The 19,860-nt window shown below is 40.9% G+C and overlaps 1 protein-coding gene across 1 annotated transcript in view; it reads right to left on the reverse strand.

Annotated features, from left to right (window-relative positions):
* slc24a4b (solute carrier family 24 member 4b) overlaps nt 1–19,500 on the reverse strand; it is a gene marked incomplete at both ends in the record, with an annotated part of 42,652 nt that extends 23,152 nt beyond the window's left edge. The window contains 2 exons of the mRNA XM_083898601.1: nt 8,449–8,556; nt 19,338–19,500. Of these exons, the coding sequence (XP_083754727.1) occupies nt 8,449–8,556; nt 19,338–19,500 (271 nt within the window). The remainder of the gene's footprint in view (nt 1–8,448; nt 8,557–19,337) is intronic.
* Between the last annotated feature and the right edge of the window lie 360 nt (nt 19,501–19,860).

Consider the following 19,860-nt stretch of genomic DNA (forward strand, 5'->3'; position numbering starts at 1 on the left):
TTAGGAGCACATGCAGGGTTTAAAGGCACCATATGTAAGAATGTGGCCAAAAACGGTTACTACACTCAAATTCAAAATAGCGAGGTCTTTTAGGTTTCGTTTTCTGACGTAACTGGCAACCCGTGGTTGCTCGGCAGCTGCGACTCTACTGACTGCAATGATTGGTAGACGGCGGTAGGTGGCGCCACATGCCAAAAACATGATTTCAAAACATAAACATGATTTGCAGTCTGCAAAAAAAAAATTTATGTGAATATTTTGTCTGTACTGTTGTTGTTGTTGGTGAGTTCAGTTTGTTATATGAACATTATTCCTGAGTCTCTGTGACATATTAGGAGGATTTTATGGCCAGTTGCTTTAGATTTATTACATAATGCACCTTTAAGTTATGTAAAAAAAAAAAAAAGGCATGATTACCCTGTCGATAGCTCAACACTTTCACATGTTCACACACGTCACATGCACAATAGGCCACATGACCACGGTGAGGCACATGTGATATCACCTGTGCACCAATTCTACGTGTAATTTTAGCATAATCTCACACGTGACCATGTGTGTGTGTAGTCAGCCCATTTTGTGGCGCTGGTTCAACAACCTAACTGGGACACCGCTGAGAAACATATGCATTCGGTTGTGTGTACAGGAGAAATAGGTGAGCGTCTCCCTCAGGGGGAGGGGGAGGAGGAGGAGGATCTGCAGCATCAAAGTGAAACGGCTAAATACGCTAAACCGTGACAATAAATAAATAAAATAAAAAATATATATATGTACACACACTTCAATACTCGACCAAAAGCAAGTAAGCTGCTGATCTAAAGTGGACAGCATGTGAATGTGAGCATGTACAGTAGAGAATAAAGAGGTCAGGCATGTTTGAACCGGCACAGCTCGGAGAGTGCAGGTCCTCGTGCTCCTCGCCTCTCTCTCTCTCTCTTTACGCTGCATTGTTTCCACTGTTGGCATGCAAGCGAGAAGCAAAGTGAGGTCAGTTTCCATTATGCACCAGAGCATAATCCACCCCCCCCCCCATCCCCCCCCTCCACCTCCTCGCTTGTGTAATTCCCTTTTAAAAAGCCTCCTTCTGGTGTTTCCCCTGGAGTTGACCAACCTGCAGCCCCCGCACTGCACGGCAGCTTGACTCATCGTTGCAGATTCCCCCCCCAGAAAGTAACTCGAGCATCATCCAACATCACAGTTATCTAAAAATGCACATTCACTGTACAAAGGAAGACTCGCGCGCACTTTTCTCACTCATATGCCACTTCTATCAAGTCAATTACGCCTCTCGAGTCGGAGTTTAACATACGGTATTAGCAGCGTCTTTATTGGAAGGCAAATTATGCCTCCTACAGACCATTAGCCACGATGCCATGTGCCCCCACCCACCCCCCCCTTCTTTGCCAATTTCCTGTGCTGCACAGCTGGCATCAGTGGGTTCCTTATGAGAATAGAACACATAGGAGAATATAATCCAATATTCCCCGCGTGTCCCCGAGTAAACCTTTTCTCAAAACGCTGATCGTCTTCCTCACACTGGCCTGGAAAAAAAAAAGAAGAAGCTAATAATAAAATCTACACAGCCATCACATTTTGCTCCAGAGTCACTGCGACGTAACAAACACTGGAGGTGAAGAAGTAAAAGTGCGGGTTTTTTTTCCCCATTTGTCATGGGATCGCTGCAGGGGGAAGGTATCTTCAGGGGGGGGAATGACTCAAGAAAGCTTTGTATGTGATGGTTAATAATAGTTTTCAGTGGTTGAAGCAGAACAGGGAGAGTTTTAATCCAATAAAAGCAGAGCTACAATGCACAATTATGTGTATAAATACTAGGGCTGTGATTGTACAACACATTTTTATCATGTTTTAAGTCCAAAGTGATTTAAAGAAAGTTACTTTAAGAACATGTGCAAGAGTTTATGATCAGTTTCAGGCTGTTTGTGGATAAGTGTTTAAAAACATGGAGAAGCAGCAGAATTATTTCTCTCCTCAGCTGCAGCTAAAGTGATTGATCTACGGTCTTTTTCCCCTCAAAGCCGTCATGCTATTCCGGTTTGTTTTGTTGTTGTTGTTGTCGTTACACAGGCCACACGACAATCATCAGCTCTGACACACACTGACGCAGTAAAAAAAAAAAACGTGTCAAGAGTTATTTGCGATTAGCGCCTTAATGCTGACAGCTCTAATACATTCATATCATGTGCAAGAAGCTTAGGTCAGAAGTTTGACCTCATGAATTGTGATAAATGTAGATGGTTACGCAACAATAAGACATTTGTTCTTAGGTTTTTCCCATTATTTACACTTGAAAAAATGGCAGCCAATCATAAACCATGAACTGGTTAAATAAATGCTCTGAGAAATATTGGAGTAAGGATTTAAATTAATTCAAAATAAACTTACTTTCAGATTATGTCAATGTCAACTTTCTTTATACATAGCACATTTAAAAACAACCTTAAAGGCGCCATATGTAAGACTGTGGCCAAAAACGGTTACTACACTAAAATTCAAAATACCGCAGGTTCCGCCAAAATACACGCCAGTCTACACGGAAACGTAAGACTAGCGTTTTGAGACCTTTCAGGTCTCCTAAAATGCGGTTTCCGTGTGGACGGCCCCTTAAAGTTGTGCTTAAAGTGCTTTACGGGCAGAAACGGGTAAAACAAATCGTAAAGCTAACAAAATAAAAAGCGCAAGCTTTCTAGTTCATCCTGAATTGAATGCTGAGGAGCATTTGCAGCCGCTAAAAAGGTTCCATCACCTCTGGATTTACACCTTAATTCCAGGAGCAACTGGTCTGAGGATCTCGTAACTCCCGCCAGGAGTATGGAGGCGTAACAGATCACATAAATAAGTTGAGGCCAGCACATTTAAAACCTTAAAAACAAGAAATAAAACCTTAAAAATCAATCCTGAACCAGACAGGAAGCGGGCTTTCGTTTTTCAGATCAGAAGATGAGTGAGGTGCTGGTATTTTGCACTAATACTGTAAAGACTGACCTTTGAATGTGTTAGCATGCTAACCTAGCTTGTTACATCCACCATCGTCATCATCATCTCCAACGAGTGAGCTGTTGCATTTATTTCCCACTAATACTGTAAAGACTGACCTTTGAATATGTTAGCATGTAATGCTCACCTAGCTTGTTACATCCACCATCGTCATCATCATCGCCAAAGAGTGAGCTGTTGCATTTATTTCCCACTAATACTGTAAAGACTTGACCTTTGAATGTGTTAGCATGTGTTAGCATGCACCTTCACTTCTGTCTTCCAGCCAATAAGAGAGGTCACTTAAGGCAGGCCTCAAGTCTCATGATGAGCAACAACAGCATTAACAGCCCATGAAACCAGAGAAGACATAATGATGAGGAGGAGGTTAAAGGCTGGGAGAGTAATCTATGAAGCCTATGCAGCCCAATTAAAACAGAGCTTCAGACGCTGCACACACTCAGCATTAAACACACAAAACAACAAAAAAAAGCCTCCAGCTATAATCGTCACCTAAACTCAGCCCTGAGTCCATCCACGGTCACTGCACCGTCATCATCGCTCCACGCTGGATCATCAGTTTTGGACAAACAACAACACTCCATACTTTATTATATATCTTTGCAGCAAGTTTTCTACTGGCTTCAAACTACTGTACGTCGCAACTTCCGTGGATTTATTCTTAATACTTTAACACCGAACCCTCAAAATGTCCACATTAAAAAGGACCAGAGAATGTCCTGTAAATAAGTGCTTTTGCCAGTTTTTTCCAGAATAACTTCCAATATCTGGCAGATTATTCAGAAAAACACTGCAGTTGTAAACAAGTATGAAATTAGAACTGTATAAAACATATTTACATTGACATGCTTTGAGTCTCTCGATGTTTCTTTGTCCCTCAGTGTGCAAAAAAAACACATGACAAAGTTGTGATTCCTGAAACGGCGCGAGCGAAATAACCATAATAACCACGTTACAACCACAATAACCGTAATAACTGGTTTGAAACGGGTTAACTAGGGGAGAAGTTACAGAGAAAACTGATTTTCATTGAAAACTAATTAGTAGTATACATTCTAACTATGTATAAGCCCATACAAAGAGGTGATTGCTCTATTTCCATTAGCAGATTCAGGGACAGGTTTTTCTGTGCGTTTCCCAAACAAAAGTGAAGCAGAATTCAGTGATCGCTCCTTCAGTCACCTGTGCAACAAACTTTGTGAACACCTGAGGTCAGCTTTTATTTAAATCAGGCCTGAAAACATTGCTTACTGCAGCTTTTTCTCAAATAATCGTCTTACTTATGAATTCATTTTTGTCTTTTAAATGCACTTTTATGGACAAATCACACTTTCATCTCCTAGGATTTTACCGTCTAATTCAATTTAAATGTTGATTTTAAGGTCTGTGTATTTCTATGCCTTTGTATAGCACTGTGTATGAGTGGTTCCATACAAACTCTGATTTAGCGACGAAGCCTGTCGCTAAATCATGGTAAAAGAAGCTCGTCATCCTAGAAAGAGTGTTTTCTTTTTAGCATTTTTAGTAACCATTACAAGGGAACTTGCCAAGTGCCTTAACCTCAAAAATCGCCGTGCAAAGTCGGTTAAGGGGGAAAAGAAAATCCAGCCTCGTTTAATCACATCTAATGGATTCTTCCCGCGGTCATCACGCCTAACGCCCACGGCAAAACAAAAAATTTTCACAGAAATCTGTGTGAAATCGGTTTTCTAGGGACGACTTCTGGCAAACGAACAAATTTATAGTTTATAATGGAGTCTGATGACGAGCTCTTAAAACTAAGATAAATCACTCGTAAAGTCGGCAGCTGACGCTGGATTATTCACAAGACCGAGCGCCCGAAGAGAACAAAAGAGTCATGTGAGGGCGGTCAACACTCGTGAGGCGGAAACAAGCAGTGGACGGAATAAATAAAGAAATGTGAGGAATGTGAAGTACAGTGTGCCTGAAAGAGAGGGAGGGAGGGGGGGAAAGAGGGGGGAAAAAGGTAATCCTGGAGGATTAGGAGGGAAAAACTTCCAACACATAATCTTGTCATTTGGCATTCAGTTCAGTCGAAACCCACTGAGACTCAGTTGCGGGGGAAAAGTTCACATTCAAAGGGTCACAATGCGGAATTTTTGTCCCTCTTCAATGTCAGTGAAACAGTGTTTTTGTGGCTCGTTTATTTATTTATATATATATATATATATATATATATATATATATATATATATACATATAAAAAGAAACCTGCAGATTGACTAATCCGGGAGTTTCTGCTGCCGCCGCTCGCTATGAACCGTAATGAAGTGAAAAATCAGCAGTTCTCGCTGCCCCGTCGGGTTCCAAAGATACAAATAAAAGAGAACTTATTTTTGAAAAATGCCAATTGAGCAATTACTAACCTGCCTACCTAACCTTGACTTCAATACAGGGAAGTTAAGGCAGAAGAATAATCTGAATATGGCACTGGATGAAGGAGATTAACATTTATTTATTCTGCAACGCAACTCCATAAAAATAGTGTTAGTAGTAGAAATATAGTGGCACTTGCTTTGTTTTCTTCAAATCTGATCAAAATCATTCGGATTAGAAATTACAACTTCCTTGTTTACTTTGGCGTAAAAATGAGTAATCAATTATTATATAATCCTGTGTTTAATCAGAGTAAATCATCTCGACAGGCATAGAATTGTGCAGAAATGGTACTGGAAGAAGCATAATTTGCTCTGTCGTATAGCAAAATGTTATTAAATTTAAGTGATGCAGGGTTCGAGGACGACTGTGCAAGAAAACCTCTTGAAACTGTAGGGATTATTATTCTCATAATTAACATTCTTCCGCCAAATTAATCGCATTTTTGTGAGCCTGCACATACGCCAAAACGCAACCCAATTTTTGCGACCGCATCAGGCCTGGTCTTTTCAAAAGTTCTGTGACAAAGTGACCAAACAATTGGAAGTGGGAGGGGCTAAAGAGTAACACAAAAAGGTGCTAATAAGTCATCTCCTGTCGGGTTTAATTTATCATTATTGGTTTTTTTTTTTATTGGTCTCATTTTCTATGCACTACAGTCAAAATCCCTCCACTGCACTCCGATCACATACCCTGGTATCTACAGTAAAAGAGTATTTCTTCAGGTACCACTAAAAGGAAGCTTGCGTACCACCGTTGGTCCACGTGCCACAGTTTGAGAACCATGGTTCAACAACAATAAAACCTTGCTCCCACTGTGTTTCCATCCATTTCCAGCAATATCAGGTGGAAATGTGTCACATTAACACAGAGCAAACTCATGATAACTCAACGTAGGAAGTCATAATCTGACTATTGTCCTTCCAAATCGGCCATTTCGTTAAGCTAGTTTAGTCCAATCATCCGTGTCCATGTTAACAGATCAGTCACAGACACATGAACCTTGGTTCTGGTCTGAGAAACACCCAACAACCAATTTAGACTGAGGCTCTTCCAAAGTGACAGACGTGAAGGATGGAGACAGGCCGTCACTGCTGCCACCATCTCAATCCATAATTCCATAAACTGCAGAGTTTTGATGTGGTTTTTTTTAATAATCCACATCAAGTCGATGTCAGCAGTGTCAGTGGAGCTGTCAGACGCTGCGGCATCCGTTTACCTTTAATTGTTCTAAAGTGAAAACGATCAATAATTGGCTCCTTTAATAGTCGTTTCAGAGCTTATTACAGCAACGGTGATTTAAAGTGAGTCGGAAAAAAATCCAGCGGTTATTAATCAATGCACAGAGTAAACATGAAGGTATAGGAACACATTTAGCTTATGCATTGTGTTCCTAACTCCACTGGAACTCAGGGGAACGCTCAGAATGACCACCAAACAGTGCGTTTCAGCTTTTACATGGACACACCCATTCATGATGTCAAAGTTCTCAAGAAACAAAGAAACAACCACATTTTCAGGGTCCAAAATGTGGTTTAGGACCGAATATGTTTTTTAAAATCGCTAGGGTTCAATCAAGAGGATGAAATGGCACAAATCATTATAGCATTGGGTAATAATTCTGCTGTTTGATCACGATGTAATACATCTTTCTCCCTTGTCCTCCAAAATGTCTCTCAAATGCCAGTTGAGCAATTACTAAACCTGCGTTCACAAAAAAATATCGATTCCAGGGCATACAAAAAACAATATTTGCACCTTCAGTGTGAAGGTTTTTGTAAAAGAGAGAAAACAGGCGATGGTTCAGATCTGAATTCAAAAAATGTAATCAAAAATTAATTAAAATTATTTCCTAAAAGGTTTGCAAATATTTTCAACACATCCTTGTTCAGGGCGATGCCGACTATTATGATGGTAAATTTCAAGTCATTCAGAGATACTTTTTGTTTTTTTGAAGAAAGTCAGTTCACTGTCAAAGTGCACCAGGGAAAATGGATAATTTTCTGATTTTCAAAAATTCATTAAAATTATTCCTTAAGAGCTTTGCAAATATTTTCAACTCATCCTTGTTCAGGGCGATGCCGACTATTATGATGGTCAATTTCAAGTCATTCAGAGATACTTTTTGTTTTTCTGAAGAAAGTCAGCTCACTGTCAAAGTGCATCAGGGCAAATGGATCATTTTCAAATTTTCAAAAATTCATTAAAATTATTCCTTAACAGGTTTGCAAATATTTTCAACGGATCCTTGTTCAGGTCGACCCGGACTATTATGATGGTAAATTTCAAGTCATTCCGAGATACTTTTTGTTTTTTTGAAGAAAGTCAGCTCACTGTCAAAGTGCATCAGTGAAAATGGATAATTTTCTGATTTTCAAAAATTCATTAAAATTATTCCTTAAGAGCTTTGCAAATATTTTCAACTCATCCTTGTTCAGGGCGATGCCGACTATTATGATGGTAAATTTCAAGTCATTCAGAGATACTTTTTGTTTTTCTGAAGAAAGTCAGCTCACTGTCAAAGTGCATCAGGGCAAATGGATAATTTTCAAATTTTCAAAAATTAATGAAAATTATTCCTTAACAGGTTTGCAAATATTTTCAACGGATCCTTGTTCAGGTCGACCCCGACTATTATGATGGTAAATTTCAAGTCATTCCGAGATACTTTTTGTTTTTTTGAAGAAAGTCAGCTCACTGTCAAAGTGCATCAGTGAAAATTGATAATTTTCTGATTTTCAAAAATTCATTAAAATTATTCCTTAAGAGCTTTGCAAATATTTTCAACTCATCCTTGTTCAGGGCGATGCCGACTATTATGATGGTCAATTTCAAGTCATTCTGAGACACTTTTTGTTTTTGAGACTAAAGTCAGTTCACTGTCAAAGTGCATCAGGGAAAATGGATCTGGAAATGGAACGGTCTAAAATGACTGTAACAGACTGGTACTGATATCAGTAGATGGTTAGAGTTTGGGAAATCGGTATCAGACACAGAAAAAAAGTGGTATTTTCCCCATCCCAAACGTTTACGTACCTGGCTCTGAACAGTTCTTGGGCTCCGTGTCGTTATCGGACACCGAGGCCATCAGCCGTCTCCCCCAGTGCTCCAGGTTCGGCTGTGACTCCACCACCATCCCATGACCTGCAACAGAAACACAACAAAAACAGCTTTTAATGATCACATAATTAAGCTTAATTTACATACAAGCATTCACACCGACGCTGTTAACCGGATCGTTTTCATGACCCGATGAGGATCATTTACCCGGACGAGCTCGCTTTCCCCCGTAATCCCTCAAAGTTGCCATTTATGTCACGATGTGACATTGTCAGATGCCGTTAGGCCATTAAGGTTTCATTTCTCATGTAACCGCTCGCTCTTAAGCCTCGATCCTAATGCGAACCTAAAAAGAAAACATTAGGCAGTCCAAAAATATGTTATGTAATAATAATATTTCTGTTTCTTTATTTGAAATCTCGACAAAGCGCTAACTTCCTACAGGATGATGAAACTGTGCTGCTGTACAGTTATGAGCGGCTCATGAGGGAATAGTGCTCAGAGTGATGGCTCGTGTTTCCCTCTAATACACTGGAGTTATTTATCAAAGCCCCCGTGCGCTTCCTCGTCTGACTGTAATTGCAGGTTTCAGAGTGGCTGTAAAAGACTTTCCAAAGCTCACATGATTTTCGGTGTTTGTAAATATCTCGCGATGACCATGTGAACGTCTCGTTATAAATCACACAGTCTCTTCTCTGGGTTTGAAGTAAAGTTGCCTGAGAAAACGCATTTAGATGTCCTGATGCCTAGGAAACATTACTATAAAGAACATATATGTAGAGAAACAAAGCTCTCACTGAATAAAAGGTCATAAACAGAGATGAACCAATCAATTACACAGAATGAATTATACTTTGACCGCGTCGTCGCTACGTCACTCTTAGAAATAAGGGTTCCAAAAGGGTTCTTCTACAAGGGCTGAGGGTTCTACCTGGAACCATTTGCTTCTGAAAAACCCTCTCTTCGGGAAAGGGTTTTTCACGGGTTCTTGGTAACACTAATGGTTCCAGTAAGAACCATTTTGATCCAGAGAACCATTTTAAAACCCCTTTCCTTAATAAAGGGTTTTAAAAGGGTTTTAGTTAGAACCTTTATAAAAAAAAAAGGTTCTACCTGGAGCCAAAAAGGGTTCTCCTATGAGGACAAGCCGAAGAACCTTATATGGTTCCACTTAGCACTTTTATTTCCAAGAGTGTAAGGCTTTGTTTAAACTGCCGCCCAAATCAGATATTTAAGCTTATCCAGATTGTATCCAGTTTGATTTTTTTGACCTAAGTACAGTCCACTACTGAAAGACTAATCTTTTGTTTGTCTTAGGCTACAAAAAAAACATTTAATTTGGTTTAAACCACATATGGAGGTGGATTAAACTCTTTACAGATCCGCTTCAATCTGAACGTCTCGGTCGCTCAGGATAGAAATTCACAGCGTCTTTTGCGTCAACAAAAAACGACAACGTAGATCGGAGGAGTTGAGGCGAGTTAAACGATCCACACAGTGGAAGACGATAGTTTAAAAAACATGATGAAACCATGGAAGATGGAAACAGAAAATGGGTTGACGAGCAGATTAAGTGCCTGGTAGTTATCTCTATGTGGGGGGAATTTGTTCAAATGAAATTAGAAGGGACATACACAAATTAATCCATATATCTGTCCTGTTGGTCAGGAAGATCTGATTCTGATCAGATATGCTAACAAATCTGATTTGAGCTGCTGTTTAAACAAGGTCCAAGTCTCACCTAACCTCACCTAAACGTGTGACCTTCAAGTAAAATAAAGGTCAGGAAACCAGCAAATGTGTTTGAATATGGACTGTAGTAGGGATGCACGATATTGGACTTGTTGCCGATATCAGATAAGTCGATATATCGGGATATATACACATTTGTAGTAAACTTAGCTGAATATTTTACTTTTATAATACTATAATACTTTCTTCATTGCGCAAAAACAATAAATTAAGCATACAAGTCACCAAGGCAGCAGCTTATTCAGCCTACTGTTGTATATCGGCAGATTAGGACGTGTCTGCCGATATCCGATAAAAAAATATTAAAACCAATATCTGCCGATATCGTGCATCCGTGGAAAAACAATTTAGTAAAGGAGAGATTTTCCCTGAAATAAAATGAACAAATGCTTTTTTTGAAATGTTAGCTGCAAAAAACTGCCAAAATAAAACTGTAAAAATGTCAACTTAATAAAGTCCAGGATTGTGTCAGATAATTAGTTTCTGTCCAAACAAACAGCCAAAATATATTCAGTCTGATCACAGAAGATAAAAGACGACACAAAAACGAAAAAAACAACAATCCCATGTGTGCAGATTAAACTGCTGAATTAGTCAAATCTGTCTCAAATGACTCCAATGATTAATAGATCTAAATAAGTGATTATTTATTAATCAACCAGCCAATGATTCAAATTGTTTCAGGCTTCATTTGAAGTGAATTAGACCCCATTAAAAAAAGCTCTATTCACACACCCAACACACACACACGTGATCTACCCTTTTAGCATCAAAACAGGTTAATACGCGACCGTTCAGCCACTAAAAGCTTCACCCGCTCATTATTAAACTGTGTCAGTTTGTCATTGTGTGATAAACAGGTCAGCGTACAGTTTGTCTGTCTGTCTGAGAGACTGAATTTAAAAAAACTGTAGGTTAGAAAACCAAAACAAAACAGGGTTTAAGAGGTTGAGATATTCTGGAGGGAAACGAGGCAGAAATGTCGTCCTTAAAATGGCAACAGACAAACTTTTGTGCCCCTGTCACAAAGACGCAACAGCAACACTGATATTGTTTTTTAAAGATTACTTGCAGTCGGAGCTGAGTTGCATCATAACATTGCATGAGAAACACGAGATATTTGGGTGGATGCTATTCTCTTATTCACTTTAGATGTGAAAATAATATTTCCCCCCCGTGTTGAAAGCACGGCAGAGGACCCATGTGGTTTTTACACCATGCAATCTTTGTTTTTACAACATTCTGACAAGGTTCAGACAAGGTTTAAAATATTAAAATCATTTTATCATAACAGATGTTAAAAGAAGAAGTCAAGAATCAATAATCCTACATCAACGGTATGGGCTGAAAAATTCATCACTTTCAAATTACAATTAAACTAGTGCTGTCGAACGTTAACGCGTCAACATCAGTTAACGGCGTCAACAGCAGTTAACGGCGTCAACAGCGGTTAACGTGCTTCCATGGCGACTGACCGGAAAAAGACGCATGTGACGTCATGTTTACGTGACTCCCGATTGTTAAAATGAGTCTCTAAAGTAACGCTAAACTTTAAAAACAGAGGCACACATTCGCAGTACACAGGTACGCTGGTTATTTGTAGCGCTGCTCTGTTCGTTTAATAAACAGACCAATCGAGTTCGACTGTAAGCACGCCAACTGCGCTAAAAGAAGCTAATGCAGCTAACGGAGCTAACTGGTAAACGGTGCCTGGACGCCGGTGTCGCGGCACGTAAACATGACGTCTTTTTCCGGCCAGTCGTCATGGAAACGCGTTGTGCGTTAACGCGCGTTAATCTATTGCACAGCACTAAATTAAACACATTTTTGATTGTTCTATGCCAATTTGAAATTCAATACATTAATGCTTGAAAACAGTTCATCTCTTCAAATGATCATCTTTCTATTATAATGGTGTTTGATATTTTCATATCTCCTGTGGTAAAGCTCCATAAGTTTGACTTCGTTGAGCCGACGACGTTTCAGCGAGACACTGAAAATGTCCTCGGTAAAACCAGTCTTGCACGCTTTAAAACAGCCTGAAGATCAGCAGGCACTGGACGGACAGATTGTGCACAGGGCGACTGCAGCTGCTTCCCCACAGTTCTCCAATCCAAGAGACCCAACCCCTCCGGCCATCACGCCAACCTGTTCCTCTCCTCGCTAACTGGCTTCGTTTCGCTCGTCTGTGGCCTCTGGTCAACCCCTCCCCCCCTCCCTCGCTTTGCCAAGATTGCAGTCTCGCACCTTCTCACATCTAGGACTAGATTTTGAAAATACTTTATAAAAAACTACTCCAATAACAGCCCAGTTTGTGGTGCAAATATTACTTCAAGGTAGCAGGAGTGACTCGATTTACCAGGAACCTTGAATGCATCTTTAGAGCTACTCCTCTTAGCTCAACATGCTGGAGTTGGTTGTCAAATTGATATTCCTGGGGTGAATTTCTCTCCGACAAAAGTATGTTCGATATATAAACATACAAATTAAGATTATTATTTGACATATTTGGATATTTTCACTTGGTAACAACTTGGAAACTCCTTCACACAATCTGAAGCATGTGAAGGCTGCATCTTTAAAACTAAACTCTTCACAAAAAGAGATGTTATTTCCCCTTTAGTAATACCAAACGGTGTTGCATTATACATCGTTGGAAAGCTTGATTCGACACCTTTACAAAGAGATATAACGCGTTACACCTCCTCTTAACGTATAAGGATTGTGCTTCTGCGGAATGAGCAACACAGCTAACTCAAAGCAAGAGTGAATACCAAGCAAAGAGAATATTGCAGATTTTGGCACATTTTTTAAGCTGTGTCGCTCACTCCACGAACGCACAATCCTTACAAGTTCTACCTGTGACTAATCAGGCTTTCCAACGATATAACACACCAGTCGGTATCATTAAACGGGGAAAGTAATTGACTGAATTAACGTTTTTTCAAGAACTTGTATAATAGTTTTCAACTCTTATTTGAACACATACAAATACAATTCCAACAGGATTTCTGCCCAGCCCTTAGTGTTTGCACAGTTTCACGCCTTAGCTTAGAATTAATCTATTTCTTATTGATTGCGCAAAGTCATTATTTGCATTAGCCAAGGCTAACAAGACTGACTGATTACCGCCAAACAATGGGATCGGACGTCTCTCGCGAGGTGCAGCAGATCGATTTCGAGTGTTGCCATCAACGAATTGTTGGGAGACGGACACGGAAACAGGGAATGAATTGGTCAAAGTGACTGGTGTCATACTTTTTTTAGTCACGTGATGCATTGCGTCACATTTTAATCCTTTTAAGTCTTATTTACTGCCAGCCCGTTAAAACTGAGCATTTAAAGGTGAAGACGTCCGAGGAGAACGCGGTCACAGAGGCACGAAATTACACTTGAAAAGCAAAACACGGACAATATTTGATACGACAAAACTTTGGCGACACCCGGGCCTGGTGTCGTAAGTGGATTAGATTAGCGTAATGCCTTTGATAGCCGTTCTCAACGGTGTCTAAATGCAATTACACGAGTCGGTCATGTGTAGAAACACTTGACCGCAGCAATGAAATGTTATGTTTATACAGCCACAACAGTCTATTAGCCTGTGCGTGTCCAGACAAAGCGAGGGGAAAACTCTGCATACATGTGCGTGTCTGTGTGTGTGTTCAGGCAGCATAGGGTTTATTCTGCTCTTGCTGCCAAGCATCTGAAAAGGGAAAACAACAACAAAGGGGACATTGGTTGTGTCTTTGCTTCTGGCTGGACATGAAATGAGGGCTGCAGTCTGTTGTGGGCAAAGGCATTGTTGGCTCACGCTTCAGCCACTTTCTTCTGCCAGTTGACTCACTTTAATTAATCGTCTTATTACTCATGTTCAGTGACCAGCGTTGTGGTGCACGAGCAAAAAAAAAGAAAAAAAAGAAGACCGTTGTGTAAACACCTGATTAAATCTTGTTTGACAGCAGGAAATCTCAAAGATTTACAGGGAAGCCTGAATCTACTGGGATATTCGTGCGGTGAATTAGTAGCCGTTCTCCGGGTGAAAAACACCTTGTTGTTGATGTCAGAAGAGAACGGCCCGAGTCGTTCGAGATGATAGAAAGGCAACCTTGACTCAAACAGGCGTTGCTCTGCAGCAGGAGACGACGTCGGCCTATTTATCAAGGTAAACATAAGACCTGAAGAAGTAGCAAATTAATATTTATTGCTTGTGAGAGAGAAGTTCACCTCGTCTTTCCAGGGTCTTGGAAAAGATCGGTTTTAAACGCAGCTACAAGCATTTTTGCTGTTAAGGTGCACAAGTACATTTGTGTAAATGCTGGGAAAACCTGCTGTGCTGAACCTCATGAAATCCTTATCGCTCAATTAAAACATCACATCGACATCCAGGACACTGCATTTCTATTTTGCCAACAGAAGTTTCCTCACGCTCCTGTCTTCCGAGGTGTGCCACAGGGTTCTATTCTTGGCCCGATTCTCTTCTCATTACACCGTATATGCTGCCTTTATCAGCTACAACAAACACAATGTGTCTTTTCATTGCTATGAAGATCAATATCTGGTAGAATTGACACCCTAAAACTCTCCGTAACAGTGGGTCTCACAAAAGCCTTCTCCCAAACAAAGGTTAAACAGTGAACCATGTTTGGTACTAGCATGTATACTGTCCCTCAGTTCAGACCAGCCGTCAGAAATCACCTCCAGATTTCTAACACCAGTATGAAATTTGATAAAGAGATACTCTATTCAACTGCTACTCAGCTATTGTAATGCACAAGCCTCCAGCTATTTCAAAAACTCGTGGCTGCTCGCTTTTTAACAAACACCCCTAAGCGTGAACACGTCACCACTTCAGTTCTTTGTGCTCTTCACTGGGTCGAGGTTAATTTTAGAACAGATTTTAAGATTTTACTGTTTTTAATGACCGTTCTTCACGTCACTTGACAGAGACTTTAACTTTAAGTGAAATTAACAGGGTGATAACAGGGCGTTGCGCCCCTCAGGTCAAACATCTAGACGTCCCAAGGTCAAGATACTTCTTTATTTCTTTTATTGATTCTTATTTCATTGCTCATTTCATTTCTGCCATTTTATTATATGCTTCATAATTATACATAAAGGGAACCCTACGGGTGTTGTTAAAGGCTATACAAATAAACATCGATCAATTGAATTTGAAATAGTAAGGCTTACTCGACTACAGTGAAGAAGCTACAAGATGTAGGCTGTGAGAACACAGCTAGGGATGGACATTGATACTTGATTATTTCATTAGTGGATTTATTATTTCAAGAAAGTTTGACAGCTAGAGATTATTCTTATTTTATTACAAAAACACATGTAAAAAAAAAAAAAAAAAAGGATCCATTTCAACAACTAACCTAATTTGTGGTACATCCCTTAAGACAAGGCAGCAAGCAAATAGTGCTTGAGTGATGAAATATAAGGGGGTTCTTGAATGCATCTTGAAGCTGCCCCTCTGATCCCAACATGCTATAAATCCTGCAGAAGTGATGACATTTACCAGGGTCTTTGAATGCATCTTGTAAGTTCTGAGCTCAACGTGCTGTGAACCCTGCATTAAATTCATTAGCTCTCATGCACTGGACTTCTAATTTATCATTCTGGAACAGCATTTCTGCTCGACACAGAGTGGACAGCACAGGTGTTGATGTCCTCGCTGCAGCTCTGCTCAATCAGCACAGGAAGGAGATGGACCAAGGACAGCCGTCCATCAATCTGCCCCTGCGCCACGACGACGACACTCTCGTAAGAGTATTCACTTCCCTGTCGTCAGAAATCATCTCGAGCACAATCTCACCAATGCCACTTCCTATACCCAACCCCCCCTCCACACCCATCGCTGTCCGCCTGCTGCAGCTACCTGTCAGAACTCGGCCTCCTTTCCCGCTTCACAGAGACACCTGTTCTGTCGTCTCCCATGTGAAGCTCCATCACACACACACACACACACACACACACAGCACGATCAGCATGCACGACAACATGTGCTGTGCCCCACCCCGCTTTATGGAGATGTAACCCTGGAGAAGTACATAAAATCCCATCCATCTGGACCATACACAACACACACACACACACACACACACACACAGACACACACACGACCTATCAGTCAAATAACGCATGGCAGGTTTGTTACTGTGACGTGACGAACACTCGCTCCTGTTGTGACGGCTGCAAGACGACGAAGAGGAAGGACGCCGCTATTCGCAGAGACGAAACCGATCATGGTGAGATGGATTTCTGTGTCTTCTTCAGCTTGAATCGTCACAAGAAATACTTTGTCAAATAACCGCCCGCACGTGATAATCACTGTGTGTAAGTCAGGTGAACAAGGAAGAGGAAAAAAAAAGAAAGAAAAGCAAACCATTAGTGGCTGAGGGGAGGGGGGGGCTTACTTTGGATTCCACAGCCTGCCTTTGAAGATAAGAGATTTGCACTGGCCTGTATGATATCATGCCATAATAATCTTTTAAGCCTCTTGTTGGGTTTTTTTTTTTTAATGTTATTAATAAAACTCCCAATACGTCCGTTAGAGATCTACAGCAGTGAGGCAGTAGCTGAATTTGCAGCCCTGAGGGCCTAAGTGGTGCGTGGATGGATGGATGGATGGATGAGGGTCTGCTGCATGGGCCGAGGCTTAAGAGGCAAAGACCGAGCTTTCCACAGTTCCACGCAATAAACGTCGCAATAATTACGAGCACCGAGGCATAATGTGTGATGTTTAAATCGACCGAATGGTCTTGTAGCTCCGTCACAGGTGCACGGTCCAGTCCACGTGGCGTCTCCACAACGTTTATATATTCACTTCCTTTAATGTTATATTTATAATGTGGCTCATGACATAATTCTAGATTAAAATTGCATTATAATGCTATGCGAGTTTTAATATTTTAGACGTTCAATATGTATCATCTAATGGTGAAGTTGACGTAGAAACATGGAGGCACAAGATGGCGGCCTCCGTAAAGCAAGGTTAAAGTTAGTAAAAGGCTAAAGCTAAAGGCTACTAAAAAAACCAACATTACGTTGAATTTCTGCTAATAAACCATCGTGATTGTTACAAACTGGACGTTTAAACATCTGTAGTCTAGATATTAAAATTCAGAAACCATGTGACTGATATGCCCCTGCCACAAAAAAAAAGAGAAATAGAAACCGCAGATATTACATAACATATCATCTTTGTTATCCTTCTGAGGTGACCACGCTCAGAGGTGGCGCCATCTGCTGTTCATTTTGGTGAACTAACTCCCGATATCCCCTCCATAAAATGCGTTTAAAAGTAGCAACTAATTTAAATGTAAACCTAAAGTGACCTTAACATCATTATATACAATTATTAATAAGTGGATGCCCCTATATATATATATATATATATATATATATATATATATATATATATATATATATATATATATAAAAATAAAAGTGTGTGTATATATACACGTATACATACATACACACGTGTTTATATATATATATATATGCGTGTCAGTGTCAGTGGGAGGTTTTATTTGATCCGTGTGTGCGTGATAGGACATGATGGACCAGTAGTAGTAGTAGTAGTAGTATATATATATATATATATACACACACGTTTATATATACATACATATACACGTGTATATGTATATACATATATATATATATATATATATATATATACACGTGTGTGTGTATGTATGTATACGTATATACACACACACACTTTTATTAATATATATATATATATATATATATATATATATATATATATATATATATATATATATATATATATATATATATACATACATGATGTAGTTAACCTCTGATCCCAGTGGTGTGTCATATATCATTCTTCAACAGCAAAATGTCAAGGTTGCTCGTTGGATTACGTAAGTGTGTGGGATGCTCTGCGTGTCAGTGGGAGGTTTTATTTGATCCGTGTGTGCGTGATAGAACATGATGGACCAGTAGTAGTAGTAGTAGTAGTAGTATTCTATGGAGTATTATTATGGAAAACAAAAACCTGGTCCTAATGAGGCAGAACCTCATTTCTGGAGGAATTGGTCAAGTTTTGGGGCCAGGGGATTTGAATGCAGTGTTCCCTGAATAGATGTGCAAACCTATGCGTGCGTGCGTGCGTGTGCGTGCTTGCGCGCAAGGGATCATCACGCGCATTACTTCAATGGTTTACCCAACACACACCACGGTCATGAACATAACGACATAGATGAAAAGCATCCCCGCTGTTTACACTCCTCCTCCTCCTCTTAGATATGCGTAAAAAAATCGGCATGAGACAGTACGAGAGTGTGAAGAACCAGTGTGTGTGTGTGTGTGTGTGTGTGTGTGTGTGTGTTGCCCCGGGCCAGAAGACAACGATGAGGAGACAGCGTTAACCACGAACCTGCGCGCGCCTCTGCATGCGTGTGTGTGTGCGCGCCAGAATGGGGGAAAAAAAATACATTTTGGATGAAGCGCAAGCGCGTAAACATGTCAGAAGCTGCCTGACGGACTGGGTTCGTTCTGGGGTCGTTTTTACTCGATCGGTGTGCGCATGTGGGAACATGAGGAGGTGTGTGTGTGTGCGTGTGCGTGCATGCGCCGTGATTATTATAGGAGCCTGCCTCCCTAATTAAAAAACGTGCCGCCGCTGCTGCTGCTGCCGCGACGCGCACACTGCGGCATATACGGACAAACAGACGCACAAACTGAGATTGGAGAGAGAGAGAGAGAGGGAGAAAATCCGCGGAACATGTGCACATGACAGATGAGTGTGATGATGATGATGATGATGGTGGTGGTGGTGGTCTTGGTTGCGCCGTTTCATTTAATTTAAATGCACTTATCCTATAGGCTGTAGCTAAAGGGGGGAACCAACAGGAGGCGTCACATGCGCATTATGAACGGACAGGGGAGAAAAAAAATGGAACTCGTCCTGTTTTGATCACATTTCTCCCCTTGACATTAAAAGCCTGATGTGATGGACATGTGCGTGCGTGATTATTACACTGCAGATTTCTCCACATCCCAGCAGTTCTCTCCCTCCTCCTCCTCCTCCTCCTCCTCCTCTTCCTCCCCCCCTTCGTTATGCATGCACTCACCTGTCTTGGTCAACAGCACCGACATGCCCCACGCCACGGACAGGACACAGCAGATGAAGCACACCTGCACGAACAGCATCTCCCTCCTCTTACGAACTTTGAATATCTTGGAAATGATTGTCTTTTTGGACGGGCCCATCGTGTCCGTGTCGTCCCGCTCCATGCTTCAGTGCTCGGCCGGTGGCCACTTTTTTTCTTCCCTCTCCTCTCTGTCTCTCTTTTATCTTTATCTCTGCGTCCTTGAAGCTGCCTCCTCTTTACGCGGAGCAGAGCCGGGACGCGGTCCTCATTTCACTGCGTGCGGCAGCGCAGATGGAGAGAGTAGTGAAGCGGACACTTTTCCCCTCTTCTCTTCCCGTCTCTGGAGCTGCTCTCCTTCTTCTTCTTCCTCTTCTTCTTCTTCTTCTTCTTCTCCTGCTGCTGCTGCTGGGACTGTGATCCGTCCAATGACACTGCGGTCAAATTCCGATGTAGGGCAATGAAAATCAGTTTCGCGTCGCTCCTGGAGACGGATTCTGCGTGA

The sequence above is a fragment of the Microchirus variegatus genome (assembly GCF_963457635.1).
Source record: "Microchirus variegatus genome assembly, chromosome: 12".
NCBI classification, from domain to species: domain Eukaryota; kingdom Metazoa; phylum Chordata; class Actinopteri; order Pleuronectiformes; family Soleidae; genus Microchirus; species Microchirus variegatus.